This window comes from Lepisma saccharinum, chromosome 2 (genome assembly GCF_977018435.1).
Source record: "Lepisma saccharinum chromosome 2, izLepSacc3.1, whole genome shotgun sequence".
NCBI classification, from domain to species: Eukaryota; Metazoa; Arthropoda; class Insecta; order Zygentoma; family Lepismatidae; genus Lepisma; species Lepisma saccharinum.
The window spans coordinates 28,435,068-28,462,382 of NC_139230.1; the positions used below are offsets into that span (position 1 = coordinate 28,435,068).

At 37.2% G+C, this 27,315-nt stretch overlaps 2 protein-coding genes across 3 annotated transcripts in view; one reads left to right on the top strand and one right to left on the bottom strand.

The window, feature by feature from the left end:
• su(r) (dihydropyrimidine dehydrogenase su(r)) overlaps positions 1 to 756 on the top strand; it is a 120,503-nt gene extending 119,747 nt beyond the window's left edge. The window contains exon 19 of the mRNA XM_083117198.1: positions 446 to 756. Coding sequence (XP_082973324.1) covers positions 446 to 506 — 61 coding nt within the window. The 3' untranslated portion in view covers positions 507 to 756. The remainder of the gene's footprint in view (positions 1 to 445) is intronic.
• A 4,150-nt stretch (positions 757 to 4,906) lies between these two features.
• Sec13 (nuclear pore and COPII coat complex component secretory 13) overlaps positions 4,907 to 27,315 on the bottom strand; it is a 42,936-nt gene continuing 20,527 nt past the window's right edge. The window contains exons 6-9 of one of the 2 annotated variants that reach the window (XM_083117199.1): positions 26,837 to 26,988; positions 19,891 to 20,011; positions 8,066 to 8,206; positions 4,907 to 5,486 (exon numbers count right to left, since the gene is read on the bottom strand). In XM_083117199.1, coding sequence (XP_082973325.1) covers positions 5,385 to 5,486; positions 8,066 to 8,206; positions 19,891 to 20,011; positions 26,837 to 26,988 — 516 coding nt within the window. In that variant the 3' untranslated portion in view covers positions 4,907 to 5,384. The remainder of the gene's footprint in view (positions 5,487 to 8,065; positions 8,207 to 19,890; positions 20,012 to 26,836; positions 26,989 to 27,315) is intronic. The other variant, XM_083117200.1, reaches the window with a different exon arrangement.

Genomic DNA, 27,315 nt, shown 5'->3' on the forward strand with positions numbered 1-27,315 from the left:
ATGGCATGGGTTTGATCCCAGGTTCAGTCTCCGGAGATTTTCAGCCTGTGTAAAGAGCTGGTGGCCACCCACCATCATGAGGAAATTGGGGAGCTTCGAATGAGTAAGTGTAATCCGGTCCCGTAGACCTACTACAACGGCTGGGGGTACATCGGGCTGACCCCCCCCCCCTCCCAACTATTCCAATCCTGGTTGAAGATCTCCACACTTAGAGGTGACGAAGGAAGCATGGGAGGGAGAGTGGCAGCTGGTAGGTAAGCCAAGGCCCTTCATGGGCTGTTACGCACAGGGTTTTTTTTGCCCTCCTCTTCCGTATCGGTTTTTATATTAATTTTCTAATTTTACATCTTTAAAAAGGTATTACTTATCTACTTTTTCTAATAAGCTTCTTAAATTGTTTAACTCTTCTTCCATGTTTAATCACATTTTCTGTTTTTTGATCCAGCATGGAGAAACGGGCTACACCACATGTCATAAAAAGAGGTATTGCTCCTGCACAGGTCTGAGGAATAACCTGGGCTACAAAGTCTTTTACTTTTACTGACTTTTGGCTTTATCTAAGTAGCCTTAGAAATGAAGTATTTGCATGAGATGCACATGTTCTTCTGGAAACATCTAGAATATGGACAATAAAATGGCATTAAATTACAATTAAGATTTATAATTCTTGCTTAGGATTGAAGATGGGTTTGCAAACACAGAGAAATATCTTAATATATTATTATGGGACTGATTTGTTTGCAATATGCTCCACAATTGTTGTATCCTTTTCATTGTTATCATAAATATAAAAACAAACTCATGAACACTTCTTTCATTTTTCTAAATTTCTAAATATGCGTTCCTGACTACGTGCATATGTCCTTACATGCACAGTGAAATAAGGTGATTAAGTTGCATTCCTAGTTTTTTTTTTCAGGAATGGGAGCTGGTAGAAGTATGGGGGTTGCATTAAAGAACATTGGTATTCTTTATGGTTGTGAGAGACAGACAGCAGTATCTCTGGCTCATAGAAGGATTGTGGCACCAGCTGCTGTTGACAGTGTTTGACATTACAGATGGAGACATCACGTTCCACCAATAACATCATTTTCAATTTTCTCCACCATTGACATTCATTGTCAGTTGAGTAAAGCATGCACAGAAAGCATCAGGAATGTGAAAAAATGCATGCGTGGCTGTGGAAGTTCAAAAAAGGGCCCACTTTCATGGTACCCATCTGGAAGAAGCTTTCCGCATTCTCAAGTCTTCATTCAGGATCGTGTGCACAGATCCACCAGAAATGTCATCTTTGGATCTTCCACAGTAAATCCATGGTCCTCCATAATGATTTCTTCCAATCCTGTGATTGTGTTGTCAGACTAGTTGGTGTGTAGCTTCAGTTCATTCATGCAATGTTCAGTCTTCTTCGGACTGCCGTACACACAAACATGCTTTTTTTCACATCTAGGATGCCTTCTTTGAATGTTTCACTAGACTGGCAATGAATGTTAATGGGTGTCATCCAAAGCAAGTGGAGAAAATGGACGATAATAAGTAGTTCTTTGCATGACATGTGTCATGATTGTCACTAGCCGTAGTGTCTAAAATGCTTCCAATAGCAGCTAGCACCACAAGCCTTCTATGAGCTGGACAATGCCTCTGTCCTCTGTCAACAACTGTAAAGAATGCCAAAACCTTTTATCAGATGGAGCCTTGTGCACCTGTAAAGTCTCTCCAGATGGGAGCTTTTCAAACTTAGCATGCAATGTTAATTAGATACTATCCATTGTCTAGTGCTTTAAACTATACATATTCTAACTATGTTTCGAGGTGAAATTTATTTTGCAGTGGTGCCTATACTCAAGGGCCAGAAGAATCTGCTTGAATCCTGCAACACTCAGACAAGAACAGGAACGCATCATAAATACAAGGAAACCCAATGGTTATTCACCAACCATAACTAAAAGAGCCATCCACAGACAAGCAGCAAGATAGAAAAACTGACTCAAAAGACACAATATGTATACCATACATCTCTGGGTTATCAGAAAAGATACGTACAATTGGTTCAAAATTCCAACTTAGAACATCATTCAGCAGCAAGACGACACTAAAAAACATATTATCAAACAACATCAAACAAGAGAACATATACAACATACCATGTGAATGTGGGCTAGCTTAGAGGAGAATCAGAATGCCCTCTACAGAAAAGGATAGGTGAACACATGCAGGACATATGCAAAGGCAAAACAGATAAGTCACAAATAGCCAAACATGATGGAGTGAATAACGTAGAATTCAGTGGAGCAACGTAACAGTAATACACAATCAAAGCAGCAGCAATGGTCCAAAACCCTATAAACCATCCCAGTGTAGAATCAAGAACATATGGTCCCCTCTTCTCAAAAATTACAAATAGCATAAATGCAGCAAAAATTAGTACAGAATTCTGGAGGGCACCATGGAGATGTTGGTTAGAGCAATGGATTTTATAGTAAAAATCACAGGTCTGTTGTAGGTTCGATTCTCACCATCGACAAAAGAAATTTCTCCTGAAGATGAGAGAAGAAACTTAGTGTTAGAATAAGTATAGTTTAAAGCACTACACAATGGATAATGCCCAATTAATATTGCATGTAAATATAGAACCATTGTCACTAACATTCGGAGAATTACTTTTCAAACTTGCTGCAAAGTAAAAAAAACTACCTTGAGAACTTTTTTTTTTGAGGTAAAATTTCTAGATTGTGCCTCCCAATAATGAGTTAAAGGAGAAGAAGAAAATTTAAATTTAACAAAGAAATTGGTATTTGGCACACCCCTGTAGCCAACACAATAGACCAAAGTGAGTGAAAAATGTAGTATGTAGTAGTGGTGCATTTCTACAACCATTTCATGTGAAGTGTGCAACGGAAGAACAATTGAAGGCCTCGGGAGTAAAACATCGTAAGTAACATTTTGGTCATTATTGAGTTACAAAGTACATCATGTAGTCCATTGTAAATGGAGTCTAATTGTACTTCAATTGTTTCGTTTTGTCAACAGATGACAGAGCTAGACATGTTGGAAATTATGATATCTGCAAGTTGTTTCATGTAAAGTATGGTAAGTAGCAAAGATGGCAGCAAAACAGCGGTTGCTGAATTGCAACGTAAGTCAGAAAGTTTCCGAGTATTTAGGCCACAGCAAAGATGAGAACAAGTTAGAAAGTGCACGTGATTCCCATTAAGATCCAGAATAAGAACCACCGAAAAAGAATGAGGAGAATGAAGAAGATACATATGCAGAGCTGAGTAAAACTGTGCATGGCCTCATATATTCTATTTCATGTAAAATGTGGTATCTGCTGTAGATACCATTGTGTACATGCAACAGTGTTCATGATGGCATTTTCAAAATAAATTTTTCTCTCGTACCTGGACGTGACCTGCAATCTAGTACAAAGACATATACTTTCATTCTCCTAGATATAAATAACTGTAGTCACATAGAAATTCGTTTGATTTTCAATTGGGTATGCACATTTAAGGCTGCTTTAAAATAAAAATTATTGCACTTGAGGAATGTGATATGATCCTCTGAATCATATCAATGATTAGGAACTGTTTAGTTTTTTTTATCAAATATTTTTTTCAAAAATCTGTAATGCACATTTTAAAGTTATATTTTTATGGTCACCCTAATTACCTATTTGTAATTTAAGTAACTTTCATATTTATTATATTTGTGACTTTGATGAAAGCAAATTCTTCTATTGTTCATATTTAATTGCAAATATGTGTTCTTCCTGGTTCAAAATTATAACTATTTTAATCCATGAGAGCTACATTTCAGTGAAATTTATTAAAAACATAAGCCCTATGGACCTTTGAAATAATTTTTTACAAATATGTAAAGTTATAGAAAACTATAACAGATAGCTGCAAGGGGCACATTTGTTGCCTTTAAAATAGAGAAATCAACCTTATGTATAACTTGCTTATTGAATCACAGAAACCTAATATTGCAAATGTACACAATTTGGATAGTCTATGCAACACAGCTATGTTTCTCTTTTGTATGAGGAGATGCGTTTGTGAATCGAATTCTGAGGTAACAAATAGCCTCAATCTCTCTCTGTGTGTGAGGTAGATATGTGAAGATGAAGAACCATTCACATAAATATATATACGTATATATATATGAAAATTGATCTCCATATAGAGAAGATAAGGAAGTTATTTTTAATCACAACCATTCAGAACTTATTTTTTAAATACTAATGCAATAAAATGAAGAAATATACTTTTCTAATGGTGTTCATTTCAGTCATAAACAAAACAAAAATTGTGACATAGGGAAACAAAAACTTGTGAACAAGTAGCTCACTATATTGTTTATTGAATAAAATTATTAAAGGCTTTCATTTTTGTATTACAAATTTTTGTGATTGCTATAAAAGTATGTCAAAATACTATTGAACTGACATCGTAAGTCAGCTTGAATAAAGCGGTATCTAATCACTCATTTTGATAGTATCATTGCATGTAAAGTATGGTAACTACAACAATTCCTTGAACAACTCTCAAACAAATCGCATGTAGCATGACAGAAAAAAATAATTAGTATGAAATATTATGTTTGTGTGACAGTAAACATATAAGTGAATCACATTTGCTATAACTAGTTTAGAAATTTATTTTAATTTGTAATTCAGATTTTTTGACACATCTACTTTTAATATCTTGAAACCTGCATATTGTCACTTACCATGATTTACTCCTGAGCCCTTCAATTATGAGTAAACACTCCTCCTTTATGAGAAATACATGCCTGCTCAATAACTAGAGTTTAGTTTCGACATTTAGAATTTCATATTACTAAATAATATACACATAACTAAAAATAAATTTAATAGGTTTGTACTATATGATAAAATACAAATTTTTCATGAAAATTCTGTGAAAAGTAATTTATTAACATACACATAATTTTCCATAACATTTCTCAAACCTTTAAAAAAAGACAAAACACAATAATAGGAAAAATTAGAACCAACAATTTTTTACTGTTCTATGGAACAGATTATATTCAACATTGGATCAATAGGAAATAAACACTTTGTGTCTTGAAATATCTTTCCAAAATTCATTTTGATGCACGTAAAAAAAATATTGTTTAAAAGTTATTCTCTGAGATTAATTTATAATTATATTCTTAATGACCAATTCATAATGAGAAAATTATTTTCAGAGTAACTAAAAATATAAATTTTAAATTTAGATCACACACTGCTTGACATGAGTTTTTGAAAATTAATTTTCCATGAGATGAACATCACCTTTAGTCATTGCTTCTCTTCTGAACACAAGAGTTGTAAAAATATTTACAATTCTGCAATGTTACGCAAACATCAAACCTCACAGGGCTCTTTGCTCACTGCCAGCCATTTGTCCTTGGCCTTTATTTACTTCACTAATGCACACCCACTGACCTTCAATGTTCTCTTTCCAAAGACTAACCTAAAATTAAAATAAAATTTTACAAATTAACAGTTTGTCTTCAAGTACGAGGGCCATTTTTCTTGTAGTGGTAACACTGTTGGTATATGCTTGTCAGTTGTCACTGGGACAAAAGACAATAAGGTCTTGTTTAGTTTCCAGGTTTTCCAGTCCAAAAATGAAAGTTTTCCTGATATGTTTATCATCATGATTTTTGCTTTTGAACCTTGTGTTTTTCAATTAAATATATAATCCATTAATTATTATGAATATTCACTTTCACAACTTTTTTTTTAGCAAATTTCATTCTACACACACAAGATCATGCGAAAATTTGAAGAGTAAAATTTAAAATTCAAGTTTCTAAACTGAACCTTTTTTGGGAGTGGAATCACAAGAACTGAATTCAGAAGTGGAAGTGAACGGCTTGTTAATTTTGCAACTTTTTCTCTTGCAGACTCCAAATGCAGATGATCTGCAAAATTCCCTGACATTTCCCTGTTTTCCAGACACATAGCAGCCCTGGTCTGTACTACGGATCGTGTGTAGGTGTTTGGTGTTTAATAGTACTGTTGTGTGGTAGTTAGAAGATCTTAAAGTCAAGTGTGTGTATAATATCACCCTGAACAATGTTCACGCGTGAAGAACAGCGAATATTCATCAAATTTCAGTTTGCACGTGGAAGGAATGCACGGCAAATTCACAAAGGCTCACGCGAGGCATGTGGGGACCACGCTTTACCATATCGTACAATTGCCAGATGGGCCAAGGCATTTGAAAGTGGTCGTGAATCAGCCTCGAAAGAACATGGTGGCAGGCAACCTTGCATGGCAACAGATCCACACCACCTTGATGCACTTTGCAGATTGCTGGAGAATGATTGGCGTTGGACTTGTAGTGAATTAGCAAATGAACTGAAGGGGTTATTCTTGCACATAGTGTTCGACAAGGTGTTACAGTGAATGCAGACTATTACATCAGTTACCTTCGTGACCATTTGCACCCTGCTCTTAGGCACAAAAGACCACATCAACATTGTTCAGGGTGGTATTATACACACACGATCCGTAGTACAAGACTAAACAAGACCTGATCATCTTTTGTCCCAGCGACAACTGACAATCGTATAAAAAAATGGCCCTCGTATAAATCTAGTTCAGTGTACCTGCATTGGCTGGTGAGAACAGGTACAAAAACTTATAAAAATATATAGTACTTATATAGTTATAAATTTTTGCCTTAAGTTTACATGCTAATTTCTAGCTACCGAAACACTGAAGCAACTTTAAAAAAACATGATAAAACTATTCACATTCATTTACAATCACAATATTAAAATCATGAAAGTGACTTTTGACAGAAAATTAATGACAAATTTGTTATTTTTTCTAATATCGAAATGATATGTCTCACGAATGCTAGTTAGCATTTTGCATATGTCACAGGATACAAAGATTTCTTAAATAATCAACAAGTACTGCATGTTTAAATTTAAACCAATTCTGATTAACTCTGATATTGGTAAATAATTTTGAATGGATGTCAATAATGTTTTGGTGTAAAACACAAATGACAAATTATGTGGGGAAAAAATTTATGGTACAGAAACTACATACCTTACTCTACTTTTCCACATATTCGTTATACCCATTCAAGCACTTATTATAGTGTGATACCAGTTTGTTTATACCATCCTTGTGCCAATGTATTCAACCATGTAGTGACAGTATGCTCCTCAGTCAGCAGTCGAAGGACCCACCTGGCACAGGTTTTCATGTACCGAAGGTGTATTGAAGCAATTTCGTGAAGAAGAGATCGTGAAATTGCAGGAAAACATTCACGCAGAATGTCTAACATGAAACGTCAGTCAGCCTGAATTGCTTCATCCATCTTTGTCTGTAAGGCCTCTGTCACAAATGTGGGTCATACACATCTGCACCATCTTGCTGCTCACTCGAATGTTTCTTCTTTCCAGAAAGCACTTTGCCATAGCTGATGAACTCAAGGACGCTGTCACTACATAGTTGAATACATTGGCGGCACAACCGAGTAAAATGACTGTATCAACAAACTGGTATCAAGCTATGATAAGTGCTTGAATGGGTAGGGCGTTTATGTGGAAAAGTAGAGTAAGGTATGTAGTTTCTGCACCATAAATTTTTTGCACACATCATTTGTTGTTTGTGTTTTACACCAAAATTAAAACAATCTCCACATTTAAACAAGCTCTCTATGATCAGATAGGCTAATTTGCACTGGATTTACAATTTATAAAGTGAAATATGAACCACTGTTCATGTTTCCCATCAGGAATCAAACCCAAGAACCATTGATTACAAAGCAGAGAGGCATTTTGTGTCACTCTAATTGGTTTTGAGTTAAGCCTCAGAACACTGTGCCATTTCAGAACCAATACCTAGGATTTACAAGTATTTGGAGATTCAACGAAATATGACTGTAAAATGGAACTCAAGCTAACATTATCTGCAATTTCAACTCAGGATCATTGCTTCGCAGAGTGCTATGCTAGCCACTACACTGTGGAAGCTGGCTACCTGATTTTCATTATTTTAGATATTAGAATAAAAATTCAAACTTACTTTGTTGTCTCCTCCAGACACTGATAGGATATTTCCAGTTAAGGCCCAACTAACATTCCAAATAACATCTTCAAAGGTATGCATTATTTTTGAAGTCCATGAGGTATAATTTTCACTGGTCCATATAATTACACGGCGATCCTATGAAGAACAAATTAATAACAATGAAACATTTTGAGCACATTACAGGCTATTTATAAATATATTAGGGATGGGAAGATATGAAATTTTGTCTGATACCGATAAAGTACCGATATAAAATTTACCGATACCGATAACTGATATTCTACCGATCCAATATAAAATTAGAAATGGTCCTTGAAGAACCTAAAAAGTTCATTGACCTCCTTAATAAATTGTTTCAAGGTGACTGCAGTGCAAAAGAAGTTGCATATTTAGACATTTACTTTTTTAGAAAGTAGAGCATGGAGGTTATCCATAAAAATTACAACAAAATGGCAGAATTTTGCACTAATTTATCAGATATTTATTGATATATCGGATCGGTAAAATAATTGGTAATTTTATCGATAAACCGATACACCGATATGCCTATATCGGCCGATACCGATAGAGTACCGATTAATCGGTCCCATCCCTAAAATATATCACATCAGTAGAATTTTCAGCATTTTTTTTACAGATATGACATTATCAGACAATACAGATAAGAGTACCTCTGTGTGGCATGGTCCCAATAAAAATCAAGATTTCATAAAAAAAACTGGGCTGGGCACACTGGGATCAAAAGCGGTCTATAAAATGGCATTTCAGAGTTAAAATGGTGAATACAATCTTAAATTCAATTTTAAAAATACACTTAGTACACAAAATAAACACTTGATTTGAACAGCACATTTACGTAGTTATCACAGTTTATTCATGTGTAAAGGAGAGCATTCTTGCTTCTCACACTTTTGCAGAACAATTAATCAATTTTCCTTGATTCTGCACAACTTACAGGATAATTCAGACTTCTGAAAGTGATATGTCAGTAAACAAACATTAGATTTTGTGTTTAAGCATTTATTTCATATTTTGATGCTTATATCACATCATTTCATGACAAAACATGGTAGGAAAATCATGTTTTGTCAGACCTTCCATAAAACATGAAGAAGAACATTACAGTATGTTGTTTCACATTTCATGTTTCCACCAAAAACAAAATATGCATGCCTCTAGTTATAGAATATTCCCAGATTTTATATTCTCCTGTAATTTACACCTTTCATCTTTGTTGTCCCCAGGGCGAGCCTCAGCTACTGGGCGGGTCGCAGGTGGCGGATAGCAAACGGCCATCAGATATGGTGGTTAGCTGCGAATAAGGAAATACCAAATAAGCAGTCCCGGACCGAGGCGGTAGTGCTGTTGAGGTCTGGGGAGGAAGGATTATGGCAAGATCATCCTCATAAAATCCCAGAAAAGCCCTATAACAGCACTACGACATGGCGAGAAAGTGCCGCCATGAAATAAGCACTGCCCCTACTGCCTTGCAGGGAGGAGAGGGATCTCCAAAGGCTAGGGGAAGGTCACCCCAACAGAAAACCAAAGGGTGGAAGGAACTCTTAGGCACAGAGAAGCCGATCCTTCTAAGGGGAGTAAACCCACAGAGAAGCCGATCCTTCTAAGGGGAGTAAACCCCTATAAGAAAATCCCAGGTCCTCCAAGGAAGTGGAGGTTGGAGCATAGAGCCCACAAAAGAAAAGGGGAGAAACATCCAAACCCCATTGCTGGCATAGCAGCAATAAGAAGGCAGCCCCTTCACTATGCTAGGAAGCTGCAGGCCAATCACCTACACTTCTTAAATAAAGATGATTAAAAGAAAAGACAGAGAGTTGGCCGGACGGATCTACAGGAAAGACAATTGGCGAGGACTAAGGTATACGACTTTTGGAACTTGGAACATCAGAGGCCTTAATGGAAAAGAAGTTGAAATAGTAAAAGAAATTAAGAACACCAAAGTAAAATATTTAGCCCTAACTGAAACCAAGAAAAAAGGAAATGGAGAAATTGAGTTAGATGACGGATATGTACTGATATATAGTGGAGTACCGAGAATGGAAAGAGCTAGAGGAGGGGTGGCACTTTGGTCCAAATGAAGATGATACAGTAGAGAATAAAAACATGTTCTATGATTCACTACAGAAAATCATAGATGAAAGAAAGGAAGAAGTACTGATAGTAGGAGATCTAAATGGAAGAGTAGGAAACAATACGGAAGAATGGAGACAGGTAATAGGACAACATGGAGAAGAGACATTAAATGATAATGGTACACGAATCTTAGAATTATGTGTAACAAATGACATGGTAGTGGTAAATACTAAATTCCCACATAAAGAAATCCATAAATACACTAGGGAAGAACCAACAAGAAGGGAAAAATCTATAATTGACTATTTCATAGTAGAGAGAAATACGATGAGAAAGATAAGAGATGCCAGAGTCAAAAGAGGGGCGGAAATTGGGAGTGACCATAAACTATTAATAATGGAAAGAGTAGTACAAAGAAGTAGAGTGCTAAAAACTAAAGGGAAAAGAAGACAGGAAAAACAAAACAAAATAAGAATAAAGGCATACAAATTAAAAGATACAAAAGTTAAAGAAAAATATCAGCAACTAATAGAAGCAAAGATACAAGAGAAACATGAAAAGGAAGAAAGAGATGTAGATAAGTTGTGGGATGAATTTAAGAAGATTTTGCTACAGTCTGCAGAGGAAAGCTGCGGGACAACATACATTGGAAACAAAATGAAAAGAACGGCATGGTGGACAGATGAGCTGAAAGAAGAAGTCACGCACAAGAAAATACTGTGGAAAAAGTACCTATCAGTTAATGATTTAGAAAGCTTCGAAGAGTATAGGAGGCAAAGGGATATAGTTAAAAAGAAAGTGTTAGAGGCTAAAAAGAACTCGTGGAGAAAATTTGGGGAAAGTATGGAAGAGAACAGCCGAGAAAATCAAAAACTATTCTACAAAGTTTTAAAGACCATGAGAAAAGATAAAGAAAGCCCATTAAAATACATAAAAGGAAAAGATGGTAAACTAAGAACAAAACCAGAAGAAATCATGCAAAGATGGAAGGAATACTTCGAAGAATTGCTGAAGGATGAAACACAAACTAACAGGATGGAGGTTCAAGCAGGAAACGAAAGAACAGAAGATACAGAAATGGAGGATGAAGAAGAGGAAATAAACGATATCAAAGTAGAAGAATTAAAAGCAGCATTAAAGAAAATTAAGTTAGGTAAGGCTAGTGGACATGATGGTTTAACACCAGAAATGCTTAAATACATGGGAAATGCTGGAGAGCAACTGTTTTTGAACCTACTGAATGTTATATGGGAAAAGAAAACTGTACCGAAGGAATGGGAGATATCAGTAATAATCCCAATCTTCAAGAAAGGGGATAATAGAGAATGCAGAAACCATCGGGGAATCTCATTGCTCAGTGTGCCAGGGAAGATATATTCAAGAATCCTGGAGAACAGACTCAGAAAATATGTCGAAGAGCAATTAGAAGAAAGTCAAGCAGGCTTTAGACCAGCAAGAAGTGTACAAGACCATATTTTCACCTTCAAACAAATAACAGACAAGACAATAGAATACAATAAAAAGGCACATGTATGTTTTGTAGATCTACAAAAGGCTTTTGACAGAGTTCCTTGGAATGAGATATGGAAATCTTTAGAAGAAAGGAGTGGATAAAAACCTAATTAAAGCAATCCAAAGTTGGTACAAAAGATGCAGATGATACGTGAGGACGAGAAACCACCAGTCAGAGGAATTTGAAATAACAACAGGAGTTAAACAGGGAGATATACTATCACCATATCTATTTATAATCTTATTAGATGATGTAATAAAGGAATGCCATATAAAAATGAAACAATTTCATGTAGGATACTGGAATATGAAATCAATTAAACTAACAGAGCTCATATACGCTGATGATAATATACTAATAGCTAATACACAGGCTAGTTTACAATATAACCTAAATATTCTTAATGAAGAATTAAAGAAAAAGAATATGGAAATAAATACAGAAAAAACTAAAACAATGATAATTAGCAGAGAAAAGACAAACCATAAGATAAAACTGAATAACAAACCTTTAGAACAAGTGACAAATTTCAAGTATCTTGGAGTAATTATAAACAGTCAAGGAAAAGAAGAGGAAGAAATAAGAGATAGAATCATGAAGACAGGAAAGCTGTATCAAATGATAAACCGAGGATTTATAGGCAAAAAATAAATATCTACCCAAACAAAATTCACTGTATATAAAACAATTTATATACCAACACTTAAATATATCAGTGAAAATTGGACAATGACTGGAAAACACCTGCAAAGTGTACAAACAATGGAAATGAGGTACCTTCGAAGAATAAGTGGGAAAACCAGGAAAGATCGGATAAGGAATCAAACCATCCGGCAATCTTTAAATGCTCAGCCACTACAAGAAACAGTTGAACGTAATCAACTCAGATGGTTCGGCCATTTGAGCAGAATGAGTGAGACGAGACTGCCAAAGCAGATATGGGAAGCACGTCCACAAGGAACAAGACCAAAAGGAAGACCAAGAAAGACATGGAATATGAGTGTCAAAGAGATTTTGGAGAAACGAAGCATAAGATGGAAAGAGGCACAGGAAAAGACGTTGGACAGAAATGTCTGGAGAGCTCTCTGTAACCCCTCGACACCGGCAGGTAGAAGACGACGCGACTAAGTAAGTAAGTAAGATCTTTGTTGTCTCCTCCACATACTGCTAGAATACAAGTCTCCCTTTACACACCTTGTTTTTTTTTGTCTATGGCAAGAACCAAAAGAAATTTGTGGTTGACAAAAAGCTCTGTGGAGAGAGTTAAAATGACTTTATATATAACTACTAGCACTGAACCGATGCCGATGTATCGGTATTGGTCGATACCAGTGGTATCAGTATCGGTTGGAATTCATCTATGAATACCAGTTGATACTTTTCCGTCATATTGATATTTTATGTGGTCCTTAAAAATTCCACAAACTCTCTTGGAGAATCTAATTATCCTAGAAATTATGCAAAATTCCAACTTTCTTTTGATTATGCACCAATTTCGCACGAAAAACTATATTTTGTGATTACATAACATCTATTTTAATATTCTGATGTAATTCTTGAATATTCTAATGCAAATTTCTTGGAAAATTGAAGAATATGAGTGGAGAAGAATATTTACACACCAACATGGATTAATATTTTGAACAAATTTTAATTATTGCAATTTTCAAGTATCGGTATTGGTGGGAATCAGTAAGAGTATCGGCATCGGTGTCAGTATCGGTTCAAAGTGGTATCGGCTGAGCCCTAATAACTACAGTAGTTACCACTTTAAAATGATAGAATGCGAATTAATGAAAGTCTGTGAAATATTTATTGCGTATTTGATGACAAATGTTTTAATTTTTAATACAAATTGCAAATTGTTTTGAAACTGCTCAATACAAAACTACTTTAATAAATCTGAAACCATAAAATGAGACGAATAAAATAAATGTAATAACAGAAACAATAAACAGTGTATAATTTAAAACTAGTGTTTGCATTGAATTGATGGAACTATATTTTATGCTTAGTGCATCACTGGTTTACTGTGCTATTAAATCTTGCCTCTAAATCCAAACACAGATGCAAGTGTTAATGCTGAATTTGTTAGTAACGCAGTGTCAAGTTGTCATTTCAAAGGGTGACATTTCTTTCAGTTTGCCATTTATATTCCTTTCGTTTCTATTAAAATAATAATGATTTATATTAATTCATACTTTGAAAGATTGTGTAGTTTCAGGCGCTGTATGCATGCAGTGAGCGAAGAAGATATCGACTTTGTATCACTGCACTCATCATTCACTTTCCACAGACAAACGTTTCTTAAAAATTGAAAGACTATCACCCCCCCCCCCTCCCCACCCGACAAACACATCCCTTGCTTACAAAATTACTCGTCTCTCCACTGCAAGGAGGTTTCGATTGTGGATCCATGTGATTGAACTAATGTGTGATGTCATATATCGTTTCATGGATGCTACACATTGAGGCAGAGATCACACTTCCACGACCCTTTTGGTAACGTCCTATCGCAGAGCGATCAAGGAACTAACTTCCTGTGTGTGAATTGTATGAAGGCCAGGCCAAAACAGGCTTTTCTGTGCATGATCCCTACTGCCCTACACTTCCCTTAAATACCTAAACTTGCATTTATTGTCAAATAACATATAAAGTCGTATAATAGTTGTTTTTTTTTTTTTACAAAAGCCTAAGTGGGCAAATTAAATGCTTTGTGGACATGACGTTGTGGTCAAGTCGGTATGATAACTTCCCAACATGCCAATGGTCTTGGGTTCACCTCTTGTCAAAGGCAGATTTTCTTTACAGTGCAGTGCCAACTAGTATATACCTAGGATGGAATTAATTACACATATCAACAAGACTGTTATTTTTTAATAAAAATGTAATGGGTTTGAGAGTAACTACTGAATATTAAACTTCTTACAAAATGTGGAAATGCATGTGAATGATACATACAGTTCTTGCTTTGCAAATCACACAAGATCAAGAAGCAGTGGAACGTTAATGTGGAAATTCTTAGCAGCCACGTCAAAAATTCCAGTTTTTTTTTAAATATATATATATATATATATATATATATATATATATATATATATAATGGATAAAAGCAAGGAGGGCCAAAAGGGCTAAGTAAAAATCAAATAAGGTAAAAGGAAACACTCACCGGACAGTAGGAAAATTCAAAATTTTCGCTAATTTATAGCATCATCGGTGTGAGATGATGCTATAAATTAGCGAAAATTTTGAATTTTCCTACTGTCCGGTGAGTGTTTCCTTTTACCTTATTTGATTTATATATATATACACAGTCAACTCTTGATATAACTACCTTTCACAGTTCCCGGGAAAAGGGTCGTTTTTTGAATTTGCATCAATTTTCAGCTTAAACGGAGCTCAAACGGACACAAAGGTGCCTAGGAGACGGTAACACAATTTATCCTGGTAGTTATACAACCTGTTATGCACATGATGCATGTTGTGAGAAGGAAAATAAAACATGAAAACATTTTCACAAAAAAGGATTTAAGATAATGATACTTTCTTTCAATTGTGCACAGTCATTGCTCTTCCAGGAAATTATTACAATTCTAGTTCATGAGAAACCTGTTTGCACTGAGACCTATGGAAAGCCAAACAATCTCTCGCTTATTGCAAGCGAAACTTGAAGAGTCTTGACACCAGTCAAACTGGCATCAGCAAAAGTCTGGAGATAATTGGGCACAATGAATGTTGGATCAGGTGCGGTTGGCTGTATAGTGCAAATGTGCAGTGAACCCCCAGTAATATACAAAATAAACAATAACTGAGATGTTCATAAGCGTAGAGTGCCAAATTCTCTTAGTGAGAAGGAGAAACCGCGGGCCAGAGCCACTAAGCTCCCCTCTAGTTCCATTTCGTGCAAAGTCTCCGCTGAACCTTCGCAAGGCAACCCCTACCATGCTAAAAGCATAGGACGGCAAGCAGAAGCTCGACGCATACATATGGCGAAAATACATGCAGTTGGATACTCCAGGAAGGTCGTCACGTCAAAACGGACATGCGCAGTTCGTAGGATCACCAGCGAGCTGGAGTGAACCATGCTCTTCTCTCTTCCAGTGTTGCCCTATGTGTTTCAATTTGAATTCATTTGGCATTATCTTTGTATTATTTATATTTTACAAGACTTATTAAATTAATGAAGAGGTTGTAATATAAATGTAGAGGTGACCTCAAATGAAAGCTAGAAGTAAAGATGATGGGAAAAATAAGATAAATAAGATAGAAAACAACTTGCCTACACATTCAGAGTTTTATTCTTTAAGATGAACATTCAGGTGGAAGGAGCCGAAAAGTCAAAAATAGCGCAAGGGGCAGGGGTCGCTTATCGGACGAGACTTAAACAACCTTTTGGTCTTCTTATGTCAGACTAAATGCTTTCGTTGACATGTTAGGCTTTTTAGGTTTAGTTGTCTTAGAATATATACACTGCAATTTTCGGAGCTTTACCATGCTTGACCAAAAATGTAGTATTTACACTTTATTCAAGCCTAACCTAACAATGAAGGCATTACGCACTTACATCAGAAGATGACCAAAACGTTGTTTGGGTTTCGTGCGATCAGTTATACTCTAGCGCAAGATGGTGTTCGAGGGGACGCTCGCAATTGACTTTGTTAAGTGTCATTGTCTCCATACTTGTAAGTTTGTTTTGAAGTGCGTGGCTGGTTATTGAAATATATTTGGCGTGGTGATACGTTGAGTGGAGTGAGGTGGATTGTATATTGGAAGGAGTGTAGTTATTGCTGTGTGAGAAGTTAACATATTGCATAGAATAGAATCAAATCGCTTTGATTTAGCGATATACTTTCGAATAGTTATATAAGAATTATCTTGTAATCAAGGGGTCTTGGGTTCGATTACTGATACATACTCATTTTAGCAGGCAGAGATTTGTATTTTTAACTGTAGGTTCAGGATCCAGTTCCAAAAATATAGTCTATTTGACAGTGGTAGGACCATAAAAGAGTTGGCAAGAGTGGAAGAGGCAAAATTGAGGCGAGAATATTTTCTGAATTCTGAGATACCGCTAAATACAATACCATACGAAAATCTTATTATAATAAATTAAAATGATCATACCCTACACACACACACACTCCTTGGTGCTGTCACTGTTATCTGAACATAAAGCAAATTAACTTTGTCAGTAATCTACCGGCCAAAATTTGATTATTTTCCCAGTACTAACTCTACGAACCAAAGCGTGTAGTATCTCAAAAGGTTTAGATAAGTCCACTTTGCATAAATTTGGTGAACCCCCAGGAAAATTATGCACAAGCCCTGCCTGTGTTGCATTTTATGTGAGTCTACTGGAGCATTGTCTGTTACAAGATTAACTGGTAAGATAAGATCTCTCGGGAGAAACAACACAACCTTTCTATGCACCAGACATAAAAAAAAGGTAGATTATAATCGGGTACCTACATCCAGGGCCGGTCCAGATGGGCTCAAATTTACCAAAAGGGATTTTTCAGAGGAAAATTTCCCGAATTATCCTCGCTTTCTCTTTCCTCATACTTGATGTACACATGTGCATGGTTTCATTTGAAAACCTGTTCTATTCTGAAGAGAAAGATGTATGAACCATGATACTCGGATGAATTGTGCTGAAGCAGTAGCTACTTAAAAATATTACTACGCAAACTCAGAAAAAAAAAAAATACACAGAACGGGAAACCATTTTGTCAGAAAATTTCACAGAGAAGGGGTTAAGTCCACTTTATGCACAGAAAGGCTAATCGGGACTGGACCTACAGTTTAAAGTGGGATCCGAACCACTATGTGCCTCCACCGGGTATCGAACCCGGGACTCCTTGATTACAAGGTGAGGATGCTACCACTGTGCCATCTGGGAGGCTAGTTCACATTAACAATGACCAGTATATGGAGTGAAAATGAGTCATGCCTAAAATTCAGCTTCCTACAACACACGGATCCAGTGTTTGACCACCCCGGTCCATTACTAGTGCATTACCAGTCGAAGATTGGTGAACGCATTTAGATGTCGTTTATTGACTCCGGGTACTTAACTACATGGCAAAAACTGAGTTTACAGAAAATGTGAAAAACGTTCCTTTGGTAAATTTTAAGGACATCGAGTGTATTGTGGAAGCTAAAGCCTTTAGCGTTCAGATGGTCGATATTTCGACCAGCAGCACATGGCAGCAATTAACGTGCCAATTTTTAAAAAAATACTCATGATACTTCTCTTTGTTTTCTTTATCTTTAGTATACATATGAAGGTTGGCATACTTGAATTACAAAACAATATATACATTGTTGCTATTATTAACAAGCGCTGTTTGAAAAAGTCCTTTGTTTCCCTTTGTTACTATGGGATAAAATGAAGATAAAAGGCTATAACAGCTCAACCACTGCACCTTTTTGAAAATTTTAAATTCTAAATGTAAGAATGAGTACATTTTAAGTAACATCCAACAATTAAGGGTCCAGGAGGAAAGTGAGGACAAAGGCCCAAAGTTCAAAATTTTCCGTAATTATGCAAAATTTCCATTTCTTCCAAAACTTGGGGCACACAAATTACATATCCTCATAGAGTGGTCTTTTCTCGTGCTCCCCCTCCAAATTTGGTGCATCCAGCATCCATAGGGCCAGAAGTGCTAGAAGTGAAATTTTGGACATTGTCCTGAAGCTAGCAACACTATCACTTTATGTAACGTTATTTTTTACACAAGAAGTATCCAGCATCCATAGGGGCAGTGCTAGAAGTGAAATTTTGGACATTGTCCTGAAGCCAGCAACACTATCACTTTATGTAATGTTGTTATTTTTTACACAAGAAGTATCAGTTTGATTTCAACGAAACTTTGCATGGCTGTAGAAATGTACCACCTTTACATACTACATTTTTTTCACTCACTTTGATCTATTGAGGGGGGACAGAGACCATTTAAGAAAAACACATTATTCTTCTTCCTTTATAACACTAATTATTGGGAGGCACAGTGTATAAATTTTACCTCTGCTAAAAGCCCTATCTTTAAGAAAGAAAACAAAACCAATTTCATCTCTCTATGACAATTAGTTCTCGAGCAACGATTTTTTTGTAGTTTGCAGCAAGTTTGAAATGTGCGAGCTTGAAAAGGTGCTGGCTTCAATGAGAATACACCCACGAAATTATGAAACAAGGGAAGAAATTTGTATATAAGTTTGAAAGCATTATCCCAGTCAAGAATTTTTAATTTTACTAGGGGTTTTATGCATATTTTAAACTTTCTTTTTGTCATTTCCAGAGTTCCGTCTTGGAAAATGTTTCTGGCATACAAGAGCCTCAAGAGCTTCTAAAATACATGTTTTTTCTGTTTGAAGCAATATTTTATATCTTCATGCATGTAACAATGCTTTTCTTCACTTTTTAAAAGACTTGTATTATTCTTCAAGAAAGTAGAAGGGGTGTACTGGGACATGGTACGTCGATTACTAGTGCAGTCCATTTGTGGGGGTGTCTAACACTGGTACATTTTCTGCACTTTAGAAAAACAATAGTTATGGTCACAATTTGCAATGAAACAAGCAATAAATTTTTAAAAATGTTACATGAAGGTTTGATTTTAATGATGGAATTTTATCTTTCAGTAAGGTAATTTAATGTCCAACGTACAAAATAAAAACTGTGATTTTTGTCACTAAGCGGTGGAACACTGGTGCATTTACCTTATCTGGATATTGGATATTCTGATATCTGAATTTTCCAGATTATCGGGCTATCTGAATGTGTGCATTATCCAGATTGTTTTATTGTTTATCTGTTTTATGGGCTATCCACATATTCCTTTACTTGTCCTTTTCATATTTCACTGTAAGGCTTTTTTACCTACAAATCCTTCATCAAATCTGTTCTATTTGGATATCAGTCATCTGGATTTTGTGGCCATTGCTAGTTTACAGTGGAACCCTGTACATTTTCTGCATTCAATCTTCACAGTTCCAGTAGAGCAACATGCAACAGATTTCCTGGATTTTAAATTTTTTCAACTTGGTCACCTGAAAAAACATGAAATCAAGGTTCCACTGTAGATATTAAATTACGTGAGTAATTGTACATTCCACTTCGAATAAAATGGCACACCCAACTTTGTTAAACAGTGTGCCACTTTAAACAGGAGTGTAAATATGTAAATTAATATAAGGAGCTTGTTTCTTTACATGCCTGAGAACAGCTGGCTATGTTGCTACGTGGTAAACCAATGGATGGAGCCCATGCAACATCCCTGACCCAGTCGGAATGGCATTCAAGCTTAGTTTCTTCAACCCAGTGGTCCTCTTCCTCTCTGTGAATAAAGTGTACATTTATTTATCAACATATTTTAAAAATATTTTTTTTCAAATGCAAGCATTATTATTTAGTTTGGCACACAGAAGACTTCTCAAGTGGATTTTGAGGGTGATGTGGGTTGGAAATTTAATAGTGGGTGGCAACACTGCTGTATATACACCATGAAATGGAACCAGTGCATCTCACTTATACCACATGTTAGTTTGATACCTAAGCTACCTCCCAGTGAACAGACTCTTCCTTCCAACACTAGGCGCATGCGCAGTGATGAGAGGAACAGAGTATCATTGGAGTTGGCACTCTAACATTGTGTAGTCAGAACCCCACTAATGTGAAAGTTCTGGTGATTCTCGATGTACTTCCAGGACAGACCGTCAATGCGAAGTATTACTGTTCATTTTTGGAACATAACCTGTGACCTGCATTGCGAAAGAAGAGGGGACACTTTCTGCTGAATCCTACCCATAATGTTGCAGGACAATGCTCGGGCGCATGTAGCACAACCTGTGGTTGATTTGTTAGCTCGATGGGGCTGGCAGATGCTCTACCAGCCCCCGTGACTTTGATTTGATCCCAAAGATGAAGCTTCCGAACTGTTCCAGATATTCTTCAGGCAATAGACCACTCCATTCAAACCATCAACAGAACAGGCACTGCTACAGAAATACTATGACATCAATGGCAACAGTTGTATACAATGCTGGTGACTACATCGAAGGACTCTACAAAAGTTTCACAGAGGTATCTTTTTTGTATCACTTGTAAATTAATAGTTGCCACTATTAAATTTCCAACCCAAGTATTTCCTACTTTTCTAAATAACCCATGGTGTAACAGCCCATGAGGGCCAGTGCCTACCTACTGAATGCTGGCCTCACACCCACCAGAGGTGGGAGATTACCCTGTACGTGATGTATGATCAGCATGACAAACCCTGAGTCGTTGATGTAGGTTTCCGCAACCAGGTTACGCTTCTCATTCGTAGCTCCCCAATTTCCTCACAATGGTGGATGGCCACCAGTGACATACAAAGGCCGAAATCTCAGGAGAAAAGTTGTTATGCTTCCCCCCAGGAGACTTGAACCTACACACGTCCCATAGCTGGAGCTCAAAAGCTTGCACCTTAGACTGCATTGCCATGGTGCACACCATAAAAGTATTTGCCCCCACTGCCTTATGGGCCTGGAGGGTTCCAGAAAGGCTAAGGCTTTTGGAACCTTAACAGAAAAACAAGGGAGTACCTGAGAACCCACAGGTGGCAGCCCCACAAACCAGGTGTAGGCGGTGACAGGCCCAATTAGCCGACAGCCGAAAACATACAAAAATTTGAGAAAAGAAAGAAGCAAGCCAGACTGAAAATTGGGGATGACACAGGCTACGGATAGGAACATTGAATATTGGAACACTAACAGGAAGGACTGAAGAAATTGGGAATGTAATGAAGAGAAGAGGACTCGACGACACCTTTGGGATGAGTGAAATGAAATGGAAAGGAAGAGGAGAAATTAAATTGAGGAAAGACTATAAACTGTACTGGGCAGGTACTGAAGAGGGCAGGAGAAGTGGGGTTGGATTTGTGGTCAGAAGTGGAAATAAGTGAGGAAGTAGAAAGGGTAAATGACAGAATAATAAAACTAAAAATGAATGCAAGAGGGAAGTAAGAGAAATAATTCAAGACAAACAGGATGTACAAAGGAGGAGAAAGAAGAATTTGAAGAAGTCTTGGAAGAACATGTAGGAAAGGAATGGCAAATTGTGAAAGGTGATTTTAATGCACAAGTGGGAAGAGACAGGAAAGGGTATACAAAAATACTTGCAGAGGAATGAGGAGGGAAGGCAGCTACTGGACTTTTGTAAGAGAAATGGACTGTTAGTAGGTAATAACTGGTTTAAGAAGAAATATGACAGTCATAAAATTACAAGATACAGTTGGAATAATAAGCAAAAGTCTGTAATAGATGATTATACCGTGCGTCCATTTCGATCTGCAGCCGAGAGATCGGGAGAAGCGTGGCGGGCAGCGCTGACGGAGATGCCGACATTTGCGGCCTGTAATGCCCGCTTATTTTTATAGACATATGCAGATATTTATATAAATATTGCAAAACGAGCACTAACCTGTGTTATAACACACAAAAGTTCTTCTGTAATTCATCCAAGTTCTGCTCTTATATACACAAATAAATACGCTATAGAAACGATGTTAAGAGCCACAGATAATAAAGCATTTTAATCATAGTTTTGACCAGTAACGTCCTGCTTAAGTTTATATCCTTGAAAGAGTTTTGTGCCGATGGGGATCATTTGGAGGTTTTGAATGTGCAACACTGTATCAAGATTACGCTGTAGAAGAAACCGTTAAAAGTCAATAGTGTTCGTGAGCTTCCTTGCAATCCGAAATCTCCGAGCTCGAGTTTTTTGTTCCTTCGCGACTAGATGAAGACAGAGTTGTAAATATAGTGGCGAGCAATGTAAACCAAGAGCGTGTTAATTTTGTACTGTGCGCAAGAGTGTTATTCTTGGTTACTTGCAGTTACTTGTTTGTGTTATTGTAGTGTGTATGTGTGACGTGTCAGTGAGACGATTGGAATGCCAGCTGCAAGATTCACGTTAGAACAAAGATTTTTTTATGTATGACACGTACCTACGTGAAAACAAACTCGTGTCGAGACGTGTGTAGGTAATTTGTACAGAAATTCCCATGCGTTTCAACTCCACATAGAGATACGGTTAGACATCTTGTCCTTAAATTACGAGAAACTGTATCGTTAAATTTTAAAACACCTAAGCAAAAACGACGGATTCTAACCGAAGCAAAACTCGATGATATTGGTGCAGCGTTAGAACGTTCTCCAAACAAACCTCTACCCCGCGTTTCACAAGAGGTGGGCATGTCAAAATCATCGGCACATACAGTCACTAAGCTACTAAAATTAAAACCATACTCTTATAACACAGGTTAGTGCTCGTTTTGCAATATTTATATAAATGTCTGCATATGTCCATAAAAATTAGCGGGCATTTCAGGCCGCAAATGTCGGCATCTCCATCAGCGCTGCCCGCCACGCTTCTCCCGATCTCTCGGCTGCAGATCGAAATGGACGCACGGTATATTGGTAAACAAGGAGGTAAAGAAGATAATGAACAACATTAAAGTAATACCCAGTGAGAACTTAGACAGCAACCACAGGCTACTAGTAGGAGATATGAGGAGATGGAACATAAAAGATAAGATGATAAAAAAGAAGTATCAAAAAATATTGCAAACTAAAGTGCCAAAAGATGAACCCAAAGGAGTAGAAACAGAATGGATAAGATTTAAAACAGAATTAGTAGAGGCAGCCGAAAAGGTATGTGGAAGGACAAGCAAGAAAAGAAAGAAACATCATGGTGGAATGAAAGAACTAGAGAGGCAGTGAGAAACAAAAATGGTGAATGACAAAATGCACGAAAAGAGTATGTGGAAAAGAAGAAAAGGCAAGAACAGTAGTAAAGGAGGAAAGAAGAATGTGGATGGAAGAATGGGCCAAAGTGCTAGAAGAAGATGTAGACGGGAACAAGAAAGTACTGTATGGATTAGTGAGAGAAAGGAGAAGAGAAAGAGGAGACAGCTGTAAGGGGAAACATTCTAGAAGAGGATGATGAAATAAGGAGAATGTTGAGAAATCGCTTAATGTGAAAAAAGGAAGGAAAACTGAATCTAACATGGAAAGATTGATTGATTGATTGATCTGGCATTTTAAGTCTACTTTATGCACAGTAAGGCTAATCGGGACTGGACCTACAGTTTAAAGTGGAATCTGAACCACTATATGCCTCCACCGGGTATCGAACCCGGGACCCCTTATTACAAGGCAATGGCGCTACCACTGCGCCAGCGGGGAGGCTAACATGGAAAGAAGTGGAGGAAGCACTGATGAGAATGGAGAGAGGTAGAGCCCTGGAGTAGATGAAGTGCCAGTGGAAATGACACTAGGTGCAGGAGTGATTGGTGTGCAGTGGCTGTACAGTGTGTTGAAAACAGTCTGGCAAGAGAGAGAAGTGCCAAGGGATTGGACAAAGGGACTAATAGTTCCCGTATTCAAGAAGGTGGACAGAAAGGAATGTAAAAACTACAGAGGAATAACACTAATGTGCCACTCAGCAAAGGTATATGAGAAGATATTCGAGAAAAGAATAAGGGAAGTAACAGAGTGGAACATGAGAGAGGAACAATAAGGATTTAGAAGAGGCAGATCAACAGTAGATCTGGTGTTCACCATAAGGCAATTTCAGGAAAGGCACTACGAGTATGGAAATGGTTTGATTATGGCATTCCTAGATATAGAAAAGGCATGGACAGAACAAAGATTTGGAAGGCTCTAAGAGAGAAAGGAGTTGAGGAAGAGAGAGTGTGTAGAGTGCAGAGCACATACAAATCCAACCAAAACTGTGTGAAGAACAGAGTGGTTCAGTATAAGTAATGACTAAAACAGGGAAGAGCTCTTTCCCCACTGATCTTCATAATTATAATGGATGCAATTAATTAAGAGGTGATGAAGAAGATAGGAGACGAAGATATGAAGGTCCCGTTGTTTGCTGATGACTTGGTAATATGGGGAAACAGGGAAGAAGAAGTACAGAGACAGCTTAACCTTTTGAGTCCCAAGGCCATTTTCACAAGTAAGCCTCACGGTCCCGAGCCGATTTTGAGCAAAATGCAGAGTTTCAATTAAATGAGTGTAGATCGGAGACTAATTGCCCTAGAGAGATGAGTGATATACCGTTGTACGCAGAATGAACCAGAGATTCAAACTATATGAAATTTATGCAAATTCGGCGTATATATGGAGAGGGAAAGGGGGGAAATCCCCTGAAAATACTTCTTTTTAAAAAAATTGGATTTCGCCCCCTCCCGCCCCCCTAAAAAAAGTACATGACAGTGTCGACATGCACATGGAAATGATCGCTGACATGTAAGGAACACAAAAATATTTGCATTATTATCATATGACCAATGTAACTTGAGTTGTACCCCCCAAAAGGAATGGTCGGCATGCCACTGATTCAAGCTTCAAAATGCAGCGGTAACTTGAAATGACTTTAGCTCAGAGACTATTTGCCCTGGAGATATGAACTATATACCGTTGTACGCAGAATGAATCACAGATTCAGACGATATATAATTTATGCACATTCGGCGTATATATGGAGGGGGAAAGGGGGAAATCCCCTGAAAATACTTTTCTTACAAAAAATGTGTTTCCTCCCCCCCCCCCCCAAAAAAAATGTCAAAATGCAAAATTTATGCAAATTTGGCGTATATATGGAGGGGGAAGGGAGAAAACCCCAAAAAATTATTTTAAAAAATTGTTGAAATGTTTGAAATTTATCTTTTCCCTTGAAAAGATTTGCAAAAGAGAAGTCCCTTTTCCCGCCTTTTCACCTCCATTTTCATGAAGGAAAAAAAAGGTGCAAGAAACATTTCTGTTAAATACATGTGTTAGGAACAATATATATAAAAAAATCGAAATTCTAGCCAAAAATCGAAAAGTTATAACGTAAAAACTACGACCTTGACCCAGCTTCTCGATCGAGATGCTTGGGACCGTGAGGCTTACTTTTAGGTATCTCGATGGAGACGCTTGGGATCCAAAAGGTTAATAGTTGGAACGAGGAAATCAGAAGAGAAGGAATGAAATTCAGTGCAGAAAAGAGTGAGGTGCTAATAACAAGAAACAGAGCTTCAAAAGAACCAAGAATAAAGATGGACATGGAAGAGTTGAGGGTAGTAAAGAGCTTCAAATATCTAGGAAGTATAATTGAGAGAAGTGGAAGAATAGATGAGGAGGTAAACAGAAGAGGACAAGTGGATGGTGGACTATATCAAAACGTCGAAGATTAATATGGAACAGGGATGTACCTATGAAATTCAAGAAGGTAATATATAACACATACTATGTACCAATAATTACATAAGCTGCAGAGACTTGGACAATGACAGAGAGAGACAAAAGAAAGATGCAGGCAGTGGAGATGAAATTTTTAAGGAGTATATTGGGGAAGACTAGAAGGGATAGAAAAAGGAATGAGGAGATCCGACAGACAGTGGGGATAGTGAGGCTTCAGGACAGGATAGATCAGGCACAGATGAGTTTGAGTTGCTGTTTTAAGTCCACTTTATGCACAGTAAGGCTAATCGGGACTGGACCTACAGTTTTTAAAGTGGGATTCGAACCACTTGTGCCTCCACCGGGTCAGGCACAGATGAAATGGTTCAGACACATGAAGAGGATGGATGCAGAAAGAATACCAGTAAGAGCTTACAATGGACATGGGGTGAGAATAAGGCCAAGGGGGAGACCAAGATGTCGGTGGAAAGAGTAGCTAGTGAAGAGTGTTAGGAGAAGAGGACAAGATTGGAACACTGTGAAAAAGAGCAGTGGTGGAAGATCAGGACAAAATGGAGAGGCTTGAGTTCTATGCCCACCCAGCCAGAGGCAGGAATGGCGAAGGATGATGACCTCATTTGGGGTTGGTGCAAATAATATATATGTGCACCACAGTTGTGTCTAGAGTTTCAAAATGTCCAAATTGTGTGAGGAATTACAATCAAGCTGCATGGTTTAACCTATTATATTCTAATTTGGTTTATGTACTATTTGAGAGCTGCATGTGAGGCATACACAACAATACAACAGTGTGCTCTTAAAATTACAGGAGGAAATACTACATTAAAATAAAAGAGAACTTAGCATTCAGATAGGAACGGGAGCAAACTAAACTTATCTTAATTACGTGAATAGAAAAATCCACATTATATGAAAATAATATCAAGTACCCGTACACATGTTTCCATATTTTAACTAAGTTGTCGCAACCACCACTAACAATTCTTTTCACAAGCGGGGGCGGAGGGTGCTGCATTGAGGATGCATCAAAGATTGAGTCAGTTGAAACAGCAGGACACCAACTAACTGCATTGCATCCAATCTACAAGAGATGTAAAAAAATATAAATAAATAACACATTTTGTTACAAAACATAAAGAGTTACATACATGTGTTACATACTCACTTTCTCTTTCACTGAAGCAAAAATAGGGCCTTCCTGATGGTTTAGTAGTAAAGACATAGCCTTGTAATCAAGGGGTCCCAGGTTCAATACCCAGTGAAGGCACATAGTGGTTTCAATTCCACTTAAAACTGTAGATCCAGTCAGTCAGGATTAGCCTATCTGTGCAGAAAGTGGACTTAAAACCAATCTCAAGAGCTCAAAGAAGTAATAATCATTCCAATTTTCTATTCAAACTGATTCTGG